This window comes from Channa argus, chromosome 4 (genome assembly GCF_033026475.1).
Source record: "Channa argus isolate prfri chromosome 4, Channa argus male v1.0, whole genome shotgun sequence".
Classification (NCBI taxonomy): Eukaryota; Metazoa; Chordata; class Actinopteri; order Anabantiformes; family Channidae; genus Channa; species Channa argus.
Window position 1 is genome coordinate 26,386,215 of NC_090200.1, and position 13,676 is coordinate 26,399,890.

The following is a 13,676-nucleotide window of genomic DNA, read 5'->3' on the forward strand; positions in this document are numbered from 1 at the left end:
TTGCTGCTCGCATCAGGTTCAAAGCTCTGTCTCTTGCTTACAGGGTGGTTAACTCGACAGCTCCCGCTTACCTCAACTCACTCATTCAAGTCTACAATCCTTCTCGCCCGCTGCGGTCTGCCAACGAACGACGTCTGGTGGTCCCAGCACCACATAGAAGACACCAAGCAAAACTGTTCAGCGCAATGATCCCACGATGGTGGAACGAGCTAACAAACGCTGCACGCTCAGCTGACTCTCTCCCAATATTCAAAAAACTGCTGAAAACTGAACTCTTCCGCATCTTCCTATGCACTTAAATCTTTAATAAAAAAAAAACAAACAAAAAAAACTTTCTGCTCTCTTGCACTTGTATCTCGTGAACTGTGAACACTTTTCTGATAGGACTTCGCTTTGATGTTTTCTCCCTGACTTAGATTTTTGCTTGCCTTGTACCTCACTTGTAAGTCGCTTTGGATAAAAGCGTCTGCTAAATGACTAAATGTAAATGTAAATGTAAATGTAAATCTACTCCCTTCTCTGAGGGTCTCTTGCTCCACCTGCCCTACCTGCCAGCCTGTGACCTGGGCTTTCACACTCTCTTCACATCTTCATTGAGGTTTTACAGTGTGAAGTTGATGCCATCATGCCTTTTTCCAATTAAACCTTTCTGCCTTCATCCCCCTTATAACAAAAACAATAAACCAGTCCCTTCAGTCTGGCCTAGTTCCATCTGCACTTAAAACTCCTGTCATTAAAACAACTTCTCCAAAAACCCAGCCTGGACCCAGATGTCCCTGCCAACTATAGACCTATCTCCAACCTCCCGTTTCTTTCTAAAGTGCTGGAAAAAGCTTCAGGACCATCTACACCTACACAATCTGTTTCAAAAATTCCAGTCAGGCTTCCGCTTTCCCCAGGCATTGAAACAGCTCTTGTCAGGGTCACAAATGACCTTTTGATAGGGGCGGATGCTGGCTGTCCCTTTCCACTTATTCTCCTTACCTAACAACAGCCTTTGACGAAGACGTGCTGACCCTATAGTCAGTAGGCGACCACTCTACCAACTGAGCCACTCCCACCCCCAAACTAACTCTTCATCTTTTTTCTTCTTTCTTTTTCGCTCCCAGAAGGACAACTCCGATTTCCATTATCTGGTATTTCATTAGAACTGTTTGTTTACACTGAATCATCTACTTGGAGCAGAGTGAGAGTCAAGGTCGTCTTAGTGAGATCTGTGACTGGTACTGTCATTGCAGACTTTGCACACAGCCAGTGCTGTACATAGTTTAACTTTGCCCTGGGGCCCCAAGCATTTGCCTGCTTTGCCTGCTGTCATGGGGCGCCTTTCACTATTACAACACACTGCTCATCGGGATCCTCTGCAAGAGTCTTCAACATCTCCAGCATATACAAAACATGACTCCTACTGCCCAGTCCCTTCACTGGCTCCCAGTCTCCTCTTAGAATTCAATATAAAATTGAACACATAAGCGTCAAGGAACTTATTACAAAGCAAATTTCATCCCGCGGTCTCCGTTCCATAAGCTGCAACCTCCTCTATATCCCCAGAACTAAGGTACGAACTGTGGGAGATCGAGCTTTCTGCTCAGCTGCCCCCGCCTTTGAATCTCCCTTCCTGAACATTTAAGGGCCCCACAGACTGTGGCTACTTTCAAAAAGGGCCTGAAGACTTACCTCTTCAAGAAACCTTTTAAATAACCGCTCCTTGTTTTTTAGTTTTAATGTTTGTTTTTATTCTCCTTTTTCCAGTAGCACTGTGATTTGTTCTTACATGAAAAGTGTACTATAACTTAAACATATTAATATTATTATTATTATTATCCACTTGTTTGACTGTATGCCAAAAATAAAGCTGCGTTATGATTTTTACTTAGGTGTCATTACACCAAGACATTACACAAAATATCAGCAAACTCCATCAACCCCCGCTTGAACCAATTTTTTTTAGCTCAGAGGTTTGGTTTTCCACTAGATGCTATAAAACTGTCAATGGCATCTATTAATAGGAAAATAGCTGTCAGCACCAATCACAAAGTAGTTCCCAAGTTCATTAGCAGCTAATTATTAAAATAATGTAGCACTTGGCAGCTAAATAGCTAAAAGGAATGTGACTATTTGACACACAAAAACATTATGCTAATGTTGTTTTGAATCTGGTGGATGTATTAAGGCACAACTGATGCAATGGCTGTTGCAATGTTGTGATCATATATCAATGTCAATTTAATTTATTGCACCTTTTAATAAACATCTCTGCATCATTACTTTAGCTTTTGTAAGGTGCTGCACTCTTAAGAGCAGCAACAAGGGATCTAACATCCCACTTTCTTTGGAGTACGGATTCCAAAACCCAAACCCAAGTTAGTTATTTGGTTTATACTTTAAAATGTATTAGTTGAAGATATCTGCTGCAACTGATCAGCCGAAACAGTAATACTTTCTACGGGTTTCTAATGAGGTGGTGGGGTCAGGGGTCAGCATAGGAGAAATGTAAAGCTGGTCATGATGGACAGGTGTACAATCTATCAATTCACTTTTATCTTCAACTGTTTATTCTTTTTCTACAATAGGGAACAAGTTTGACCTTAGAAATGTAATCAGATGTTGAAATGATTGCATTTTATTTAACTTTTGAATCTTTGATACTAACATTTCCTCTGCTCTTTTGAAAAAGCCAGTAGTGTAATCTCAGGCCTTATTTGACTTCACCACCAAACTTTTTTAAAGAAAATGGGAGTTCTCTTTTCAAAACCGCACTCGGATATGCCTAATGGGTTGTATCTCTTTGACTTTTGACATAAGTTAGAAGTTCAATTTCTGATTCTGGCCGAAGCTAATTAAAGCCAGATTCCCCTGCAATTGTGCCTCATAGGTCTAGATATTGAGGAACCTGAAACGCTGAGGGATGTCGAGGTATTGTTTTCAGTAGAAGCGCAAGGGTTTAAATGATCAGAGTTTAAATAAGTCTATTTTTCAATCTGATGTGGAGGACAAAAACAGCACAGACACGACGAGGAGTACAAATGAGCACACACACAGACCAGAGACGCCTGGGGCATGAATACAACAGTGTCTTCTCTAAACTAATTATCTAGCTCCCTCTACTTATCTGTCACATTTTAAGACAACATTAAAAGTGTGAAGATTAAAAATAAGACAGAAGGTTGTTAAAAGTCAGAAACTGTGGATGCGTGAAAGCTCATTATCCAGTTGAAGATGATGTGGTTTTCAAATGCCTATCGTGTAAAATAGTGGAAGTATGATCCATGCTCTAAGAAAACCAGAAGATGAACGAATACCACTCATATATATATATATATATATATATATATATATATATATATATATATATATATATATATAAAAACACAAAATTTTTAAAGCTTTGGTCCAGCAGATTAAAAACAGCAGGGAACTACAGCTACATATAGAATACCGATTAGTAAATCAATGAGATCAAAAGCTTCATATCTGAACAGAGGGCCTGACAGCTCAGGTTTATGTGTCCATCTCTTTCTTTTGCCCTGTGTTCCTTTGTTTGTGTTTTACCTGAGTGAATGTCCAAGTGAGCTTCATGTGCTTAGTGGCTGCGTAGCTGCATTCCAGAAGCCTGGGTCTGCTATTCACGTCCACCAGACACTTATTATCGTCGTCGTCAATGGTCGGACTCAGCACTCCTAGGTGAAGCTGCTGGGAGCTGGTGTAGTACACATTCTGCTGGGGAAGGAACACAGAGAGTCAAGAGAGATGCCTTTTTTCATACAGGTGTAAGAAAGGACTCTCGCAGCCTTCATTTGATTTGAATAACCACATATTCTCCTTAGCAGTGGAACATTATTATGACAGAGCAATAATCAATCTTCTTGTGTTATTTTCTTTAATTCACAAGCCCAAGATGTAAAGTATTTGTGTCTTACTAGAACTTTCATCTCCTATGTACCTCAACTACTTTCATACATATGTCAGTCTACTTTATTCAGAATAAATGGGGACACATGCCTAACTATGTATGTGTTGGAACCGTGGTAAGAAATCAGAGTACCTGTAGGAAACCAACATAAACTTCACACAGAAATGGCCCAGGGAGCCACTGGGTTCCAACTCTGGCCTTTAGTTAGTTAGTAAGTATCTATATCTATCTATCTATCTATCTATCTATCTATCTATATATATATCTTCCATATATCTCTTCAGGTAGAGACCAAAATCAACCAAAACTTCCCATTATTTTGAAATATCTTTGCACTTAATTGTATATCAACTATCTTGGATATTTATGTTTTTCATGATGATGACAGTTCTCCTCTCTACACAACAAAAACAAGGAAAGACAGTATTTTATAATAATGCACATTTGCACACAGTGATAGTGAGTTTTGTCATTAGCAAGGAATAACTTCGAGTGAATTGTAAATGTATTTTCTTTCATCTTACCTACTAAATGTTCCAGGTTTCTAAACAACATTCTTATTTTAATATTATAAGGAGTAAACAGGCCACCTGTAACCCACCTAATTAACAAGAAAAACAAGAAGGTAAGAAGAATGCCATTTTATCGTGGTGAGAACTGAGGTTAGAACAGAGATAGAAATGGGGATCCTAGCTAAATATTACAAGAAGAAAGTTAGCATACCTAAAAAAACAAAACACAAGAACATGCTAATTTATGCAAATACTGGCCCAATTTTGAAGCCTGTAAACATGTTTGATGAGAAAAATCAAAACACACCTTTGGTAATTTGAATATTCAAACCATAGTGCAAGACATGTATATTCCTGTACTCAAAGGGAAAAGACATAGATAAGACAAAAGATCCACAGATAACTTGATGTAAAGTAAAGCAAATTAGAAGGATCAATGTCAACATGAATGTGCTGTCAACGTGTTGCAGTTCTGTGACTGTGTGTGTATCTACAGGAGAGTGTGAACGCTGTGAGGAAGTAATTGATGAGAATGATGGCAGGCCTTTCAAGAAGAGAAAATTTGTAGATAGGAGCCATTACCACACTGTGAACCAGCCACAGAGCTTTTGAGCTGCTGTTTAAACACACACACACAGAAAGTGCAAAGGAGCAGAAATGTTTGATTATGTTAAGTACGTGCCAGTGCTACAGGATGACAGTTTGTTTCTTTGTTAAGAGTGCTTAAACTTGCATCTGTCAATAGATTGAATTTCCGCTCCTAACAGAGGGCTTAATGCCATCTCCTCCCCATCACTGCTTCTTAAAACCACTAACACAGAAGTTGTTCTGTTGTTCCTGTGTAAGACAGATAGCAACCTCTCCTGACAGATGTACACATTTTTATTAAGTGTGTACAGTAGAAAGGGTTAGTATTCTTTCTTCTTTGGAAAGTTGATGTTTAGTGATGATAACATTTTTTATGAGTACAGTGTGAATAATTACTCACGTTAAGGGACATGTCAGCAGAAAAGCAGCATTTAGTTACACGTTCTACCCAAACTGGAACCAAAAGAAGCAAGTTTAAAATCAGTGAAAGCGTCCTTTAACCACCACCACAACTGTTCCCTGACCCTAAACCCCATGAGCCTATCATGATGCTAAGGTCAAATAAGCTCAATGATCAAGTAATTAAGGCTTAAAGCCCCAGAGTGCAAATGATGTGGGACATACTCCAATGTACAGGGTGACAGACGTGCACCAATGGCCTGACATTGGGTCGGTGTGCGACAGCTCCTGCAATTACAAATGCTACAGTGAGCTGATGCAATTCAGCTTCGCCTCTACACATGGTTTTAGGCTTTTTATCACATAACATGTTGACAGTTACACAAATATAGAAAATGACCAGCCTCCTCTTTCAAAGATGCCATGCTTTTCTCCTTTTCAGGCTCAGACACTTTTACACGTTCATAAAAGTCCTTAATTTGGTCATGTACCACATGTTCGAGCAGGAGTCTGAGTCTAAACTGGGAAGAAATAGAGAACACTGATGACAAAGAAGAGAGATTTCTCTGCCATTTTCCTACTGCTATTTACATCTCTGTCACACAATGTGAAGTTGTATTTATATTTTGCATATAAGCTCCAGGCTGTTACTAAACACATATGCTGTTTTATATTTGTCCTCACAGTCTCGTGTGTGAGAAATGGCCAACAGAGCCAAGTGAAGTAGAAAGCATATGTTGTGAGGAGGTACAGAGCTTTGGCAGAGTGTGTTAGAAAGTAGCTTTGATATGTAACAATAGAATATGTGAAACATTGGTAATTATGTCTGAAGAATTCAGATGCTGACTATATTCTTTACACACCTGTCATGCTTATCATCACAAAGCTGTACAGAATTGAATAGTAATTGATTAATCTCCATCATGTACCATGTTCAAATAGCTGATGTTGGAGTTACCCATTCTACAAAGTAGGAAGTGTTCATCTTCCAGAGAAACTTGGACCTTTTCACTGAATAACTGTAGGTTTTCAGGCCTCAGACGATTATTGCCATTTTGATGTATTATAGTGTCTGCCAGAGGTTCTTATTACATGTGAATACTTTCCAAATACAGTCAGTGTTGCAACAATGTTTGACTGCAAAAAAGAGAAATGTCCTGTATTGTTTATGGTGACTGGTTACCATTACTACAAGCACTTTATCTGAAAAGCATAAAATGATAATACTCTGTATTTTGGTCTAATGAAGTGGTATAATTTTCACAGTTTGTGTCTGTGCTCATCCCGTGTGTTTGTCCATTTATGGACACACTGAGACATTTCTAATGCTGCTGATTCACGTGTCTTCATGCCATCACTTGACTAGCATAGAGCATGACGCTTACCTGATAACTGCCTTCTGCTGCCAATGATGAGTCAGCCTTAATATGTGTGTGTAGTTGTTTTAATATCTTAATTTTATTACTTTAGTATACATTGGTAATTTACTTATGTGTTTTGTGAAAACTGAAAATTACTTTTCTCATTGTTTTATTACATGAAACAATGTTTAGAGACTGAACTTTTAGAAGACATTTGTCACCAGACTGACTTCAGGAAAAGCAGGCAGACAGTATCTTTTTCTTATAAATCTTTACCTCCAACATGTATCTTTACGTACTCTCATGTACTCTCATCATCAGTGTACCCACAGATGCTGTGGAGGGATTATACATGCTGGTAACATACTGTAAAACTGGCAGAGGAGTTCTGCTGTGATGTACTGTGAGAAAGACCTATACAAGCTTTAATTTCACAAGCTGCATCCTCTCACAACTCAACAGTGCAGCAGAGTGTATTGTTTGCAGAACCAAAATGTTTGATATTCGTGACTAATGTAATTCTCTTTATCGTCAGCACCAAGACAGTGTAATGTGACAGGAAAACACAGGTACCTTGTGTTTACAAGAAGTTTACTGTCAAACAGCAGCTCACAACATTGAGCTGAAACTACACTAACATACACTCAGAAATATGTAGGAGTCTTTCTGTCCCCCAAGGTACAATGTACACTAATGTACCCCGTAAGGCTAATTATTAAGGCACATATATCTACCCAGCCTTTTAAAACATTACATCTGTCTACAACTAAACTGTAATACAAAATGTCATTACATTTTGCAGAGGATGTAATTTCAACCACATTACATTTTCAGTGAACATAATGAGAATATGTTGACATGTAGCGTAAATGGTGAGTTGGAAATACGTTGACACCAAACAAATCAATGAAATGTTACCAGACAACGTTTATTTTGTTGACCAAAATATCTGATCTTGCAGTAAAATATCTGGTTTTGTTTTCTGACATAATATGTGATCTTGCAGTACAATGTCTAGTTTGTGTGACTACTGCATTATTAAAGCATTTTATATTTGTGATTAGGCAGGTACAGGAGCTGGTTAGGGTCAGAGGAAGATCGACGATTGGTGAAATACAGGAAAAATGTAACAACCATTTTACACATTTATTGCTTTCACACACATCCACAATATTCCTCTAACCCTTACGTCAGTGGTTTTCTTTTTAGGAGACATATATGTACCATTTATTCAGTTAAGGTATTTTTTCGGGAGACAGTCTGTTTATTAAGTAGATTTGTGGATATGAAACTTTGATATTACAATGATCAAGTCAGTAATGCAATTATCAAGAGGCAAGGTGCTGAATACGGAGTAAAGCTATTAGCACAAGGGTACAAATGCCCTTGTAGTAATAATAGTACCCAGTGTGAAAGGCACAAATGTGGCCTCCTAGAGGGTTACAGCTCCACCGATTAAAAGGTTAAAGGTCTCTGTTTTCTCAGAGTGTGCTGTTTGTGATTTCAAGTAATTTTGCCTTTTTGCTCAGAGCTAACATGACTCTGCAGCTACCATCTGCCCCTGCCCTTTTTTTCATCCCTGCCCTTCCCACTGCTGATTACCTGGGTAAATCAGAAGCTGGAAGATAATCTTTTAGGTCAGGGTTAAATGGGCAAAGCAAAAAGCAAATTGGTATCTGGTATTTGGTGGGCGGTGCTGACTTGTGCTTTGGTCAAATATAAAGTCCAAACAAAAAGGAAGCTGCTATTTGAGGTGCAAAATGAGTTCAGCTATGGAGACAGTTGACCCCTAATGGCACTGAGCTACTAACCAGATGTGATTTTCTTAATGTGAATAGAACGAACTGGTGTTCCTGGTGAGCCGATTAGTGACAGCAAGGGATGTAGTTAGACAAGCTAATAACTGGTGTTTCCATCAGCCATCTGTTCTGGTGGCAAGAACACAACACAAACACACACACACACACACACACACACACACACCCAGCGTGTACAAGGTGCAAAATTGTCTGAGTACATAATGAAGAGCTTCTCCCAGAGGAGTGGAGCAGACAGAGGTGGAGAAGGAGAGGAGACAACCAGGTTACTCCAGAAAAACTGTTATTTATAGATAAAGATAACAAGCTCAGTGAAAAAACTTTCCTGCTACTATGCAGCTGACACACACAAAGAAAAAGACATGTGTATGCTTTACACCAGTGTACACTGATCAAATTGTTTCCTGTTGAAACAGCCTTACATACAGATTCATTTTGAAAATAGATGACTTTAGTGCAACGCCAACAAATTTTTCTCCAGTTTATAACCACAGCTTTTAATGACCTGACAAATTAGCCAGCAGGGCTTCTCGGGCTTCTCCTGCTTGTGAGAAAATTGTTTTACAAGGGTGGCTGGAAATTCACATACACATACAGAATACAACTCGGTAGAAAACGAAGATGGTGTTTGAGCGTTGTGCATGTTTTTCTACCCTACTGATGAATAGACATTGACAAACATGTTCTTACAGATCAAATTTGTCTAAGGTTAACTTTTGTAAAGTCCAGTAATTGGGTTTCTCTAGCACCAAAGCTACCCCCCGTCAACACACACAGACACACACACACGCACACTATTTGTTAGAACTTTTCAAAGTCTGGTAATTGGTTTGAGCTTTCTTTGTATCCAGCTGACTCTCGGGTGACATGTGAGTCTGTTTTAAATCATTAATAAACTACCAGCTTCCCCCAAAATGATGAATCAAGTCTCTTTCAAACAAGAAAAGTCACTGTTGGAGGAAAGTCTTTTCTCTTTCCCAAGTGGTAAGGCTGTGTTCTAAAGTTTAATCTTTGATTAAACTCGTTCTGCTACTTGGGTTCTTTCTCTTTATCAAGGTTTTATTCCAGCCTTTAACTCTCAAGTTATGCTACATGAGTTTCTGCAACATTTTTGCCTGTACTTACCAGTTCAATAGAGTTGTGTAGACACCCACACATCCACCTCCACACACAGGCACACCGATACAAACACACATTTGCAGTGTATTACTGTAAGAACTCTTACTCACTACAGTTAACTCCTATCTCTAACAGCACTTTCAGCGTGACAACCTCAATATGCTAAAATAGCTTAATGAATACTTATGTCAAAGAGGACCTTACAAAGATAGAAATAAGACCCCCCACACACACTCACACGCACACACACACTCTCTGTTTATCTCTGTAAACAGTCTCAAAGGTCTAATTTTCAGACTTTATTGATCGAGAGCCAAAACCAGTCTCCATAGCAAGACTTCACCAATACTGAAGCACACATCAGATTTCTATTATCTGCCTAATTTCTGCTGCAATTTTTCACTAGTTGCTAGAATAAAGGTTGTCATTCACACCTCCTCCTGCTGCCTGAAATAGAAAATGAGCTGTAAAACAATGGAATTACGTTTCTAGAGTAGAGTGGAATAGAAGTACAATTCTGTCAGCCAATTGTGTCCCCAAAGTGTCACCATGCTGCTGAATGGTGAGCTATCAGTCGTAATCATGCACACAGTTATGCTCCAGCAGGTCACTTAGTATCTACCAGTGCTTTTATAAGTAGAGTAGAGTATAATAGGGCTTGTGATAATTAGGTGACATCTTGTAGCCGTGGTAAATACGACAGGATCCCAACCATCTTGTATTTGTCCATTATGACATTGAGGTGCATAAAATCACATGATAAAATAAAAACCTGCTTTGACAATACACTGTAAGATAAAACTACCCTATACTATTTTAAAGTAGTGGATCCCAACCTTTCTGGCTTGTGATTCTTTAAAGTGAATCAATCAATAATCTGCATCTTATTCACCAATACACCAATGGGGGAGCAGCTATGCAGCTGGCCAATGCTCACCGGGAGCAACTAACTTGGGGGTCAGTGTCTTTGCTTAAGGACACTTTGACATGAGACTGGAGGAGCCGGGGATTTAACAACAACTGTGAGATTAGTGGATAACCGCTCTATCTTCCCTCACCGCAGTCGTCCCACAACGGGAAAAACTCTGCACGTTTTTTCCGTTAAACTTTTTTGAATGAGTTGATGTGACATGTTCATGATGTGACATGCTGCTTTGCTTTGCCCAAGCTACCCAGTCAAATCAGAGACTGTAGATGAAACACACCTATAAGTTCTGCTGCTGTGTGATAAATGTAAGTGTTTAATCAGCTACACAGAAAATATCCAACGTTCTACAAGTAGCAGCCCAGTCTACACACAACACAGCAGTATTGATGTTTCTGCAGAACTCTGGGCCACAGGGCTACACTCATAAGGACCTTAGTGTAATTAAAAAATTATCTCTGATTCCTTTAATTTGCAGTTCATGAAAGAAGCCTTATTTGACATAATAGAAAAGTGTGTGTGTGTATGTATGTCCTCTTCTGTCAAGTAAAGCCACAAAAATTGCACTGTGTCTGGATATGACATACTGTATACGGGAGTTTGAATAGGTTTTATTTATCATGAACTTGATGTAAAATGGGCTTTAGAGTGAAAGGGTTACTAATCAGCCTCTGTAATGATTATTATGATCATGCTTTTGTATGTTTTTGCACTTCCTGTTAACTCACTGAGTTGTCTTCTTTTTAGATGCAGCACTTCCTGTGTGTCTCAGGACCACAGCCTTCCCCACCTGCTTCCCCTTTAGATTTCAAGTTCCCTTCATACAGTCATTCCTTACCAATTTGTTGCCCGTGCTCCAAATTTACAACCCCCCTTGAAAAAAACAATTGTAAGTGTAACCTGGTGGATCACCTGGTAGAACATTGAGTCTGCTGGCAGGTGGTTCTTAAAGTAAAGCTGACGCAACGTGAATGTGACACGAGGTCGATAGCTGCGGTCATTTACTGGCATATGCAGAGAAGTACTTAACTGAACACTTGCCAATGAATTCCTCACCCTGATATCAGGCACAGACTGTAAAAAAGTCCCTTTTTCTCTCTATCTGTCTATCTTGCTCTCTCTCTTGTCCTCTCCTTATCCTCCCAGGCTTCCCCTCCCATCATCCTTGTCATGGGGCTGCAAAGGAAATTGAGGAACGTTACGCATCGTTGACATTAAGCAGTTCATCAGGTATTCAAGGCCCTATTCTTCTATATTCTATTCGGACACATGCACACAGAAAAATGGGGTGATTCTTTTCAAAAGAATGAATGAGGAAGACGAAGGACCGGAGGTAATAACATTAGAAGACATACTCTGCAAGAATAAATACAGAATGAAATGTGATAAAAGTGTGATTGAACACCAGAGGAATATCCTGCGTTTTGCTCTGCACTCTCGTTGCTCTTATTGCTGACATTTCTTAAAAATAACATATTTTACATTCACTAATAAGCCTGTCATCAATATACGTAGGCATGCTATTGTTGTTACCTTGAGTAGGTTCAGCCACTGAGGCCTGAAATTTCATTAGGCTGATGCGCCAAGCAGCTGTGTATGTATAAATGTGTGTGAGAATATCCATTAACAGCAAAGATCATGGATTTATCCATTATATACTAACATTCTCTAATACCTCCTATGATTACAGCAGCAGATTGAGGATAGATAATAACCTCCTTCCTTCCACTTTAAAGTGATTAGTTCCTCCTTGCTCATTCGGCACTGTGTAATGATATTCTGCTGCTATCTTAACATTCTAGTAAAGTCCCCAAAATACCCCTGTTATCTGGAGATGTGTAACAGTGCAGTGGTTAAATTATGGTTTGCTAGAAGTCATTTTTCTTTCTGGTAAACTCCATAAATATGAGCAAGCAAATTATTGTATCTTTGGCTCTGCCTTTAACACCCCCACATTTCACTATTGCAGGAAAATATGAAAGTGGAGCTCAGCTTCGGACTTACTTGTGTTGTGACACAACGCCTCAGATTTTAATAAATAATCACCATAGAGGCCAAATGAGTAGCAGCGCATCATTCTGGGGAATTAGCCCACAGGCCTTACTTTGGGGAGCGCCTGCAGTGACTGACTCTGCCAGAGGCTGATTATATTTACGGGCCACCTTCCTGCCCTGCTTTCACTCTGACTGAGCTAAATACATGCTATGGTAGTGGACACAAAGAGACTAGTAGAACTAGCACGGAATTAAGCTTTTTATTTTGAGGGGCAATAAGACCATTCACAGCAGCCCTGCCCATCGCCATCTCTATTTATAATAAATAAATAAATGAAAACTATGCAGGAGATTAAAATGGACTAATACAACTCACTTTCTTTATCAGCACCTGCTGATTATGCCATCTCCAGGAGAGAGACAGTGTGAAAGCAAAAAGACAGCAGAGTCACAGAGAATTGCCCACACAGCTGTTTCAGCAGCTGACACTGTATTGCTGAGTATGACCCAGAAAGAAAGTTGGATGTTTCCGACATTCAGGCGCCGGTCAAAGCTATTAACTTTGCTGTCAATAGAGGCGAGGCTTGGAGTGTCCTCGGTAAGCTCTACTAGATGCAGAGCTCCGTATTAAGTAGACTCCAGCTGCGATTTGTGGCAGCTAATGCGCATAGTTAGTTTAGAAAAGTGGAAACAGGCTTTAATAAAGGGGCAAAAAGTACAAACTGTACTACCCCATAGAAGTAAAGAGCCTTAAATCTCCAGTGGGATGAGCTGTCAGTGAACTCAAAACTACTCTTACAAAATTTACCTGCGACACAGCACAAGACATAATAGAATTATTACAGTGTGGTCATACATTAGTAGCTATTGGCGAAGCATTTCCTTAGTTTTCCTGTCTGGTATAATTTGCTAACATATGCACTGCAGAAAAGAGTTTAACATGGCTGATGGTGACACATTGTGCTGAATTATCCAGCTTTAACATTTCAAAGGGTAATTTAAAAGGCTCATGAATTATACTACCGTTCAGCATTGGAATTGTTTGACA

General features: G+C 39.3%; 1 protein-coding gene across 3 annotated transcripts in view; it reads right to left on the reverse strand.

The window, feature by feature from the left end:
• The window catches only part of galnt18a (UDP-N-acetyl-alpha-D-galactosamine:polypeptide N-acetylgalactosaminyltransferase 18a), a 156,502-nt gene that overhangs the window by 17,900 nt on the left and 124,926 nt on the right, over nucleotides 1–13,676 (reverse strand). For 2 of the 3 annotated variants that reach the window (XR_010914263.1, XM_067502459.1), the window contains exon 10: nucleotides 3,553–3,720. Coding sequence is in view for 2 of the 3 variants with exons in the window: in XM_067502459.1 (XP_067358560.1) it covers nucleotides 3,553–3,720 (168 nt within the window). In the remaining variant the exon portion in view is untranslated. The remainder of the gene's footprint in view (nucleotides 1–3,552; nucleotides 3,721–13,676) is intronic. The other variant, XM_067502460.1, reaches the window with a different exon arrangement.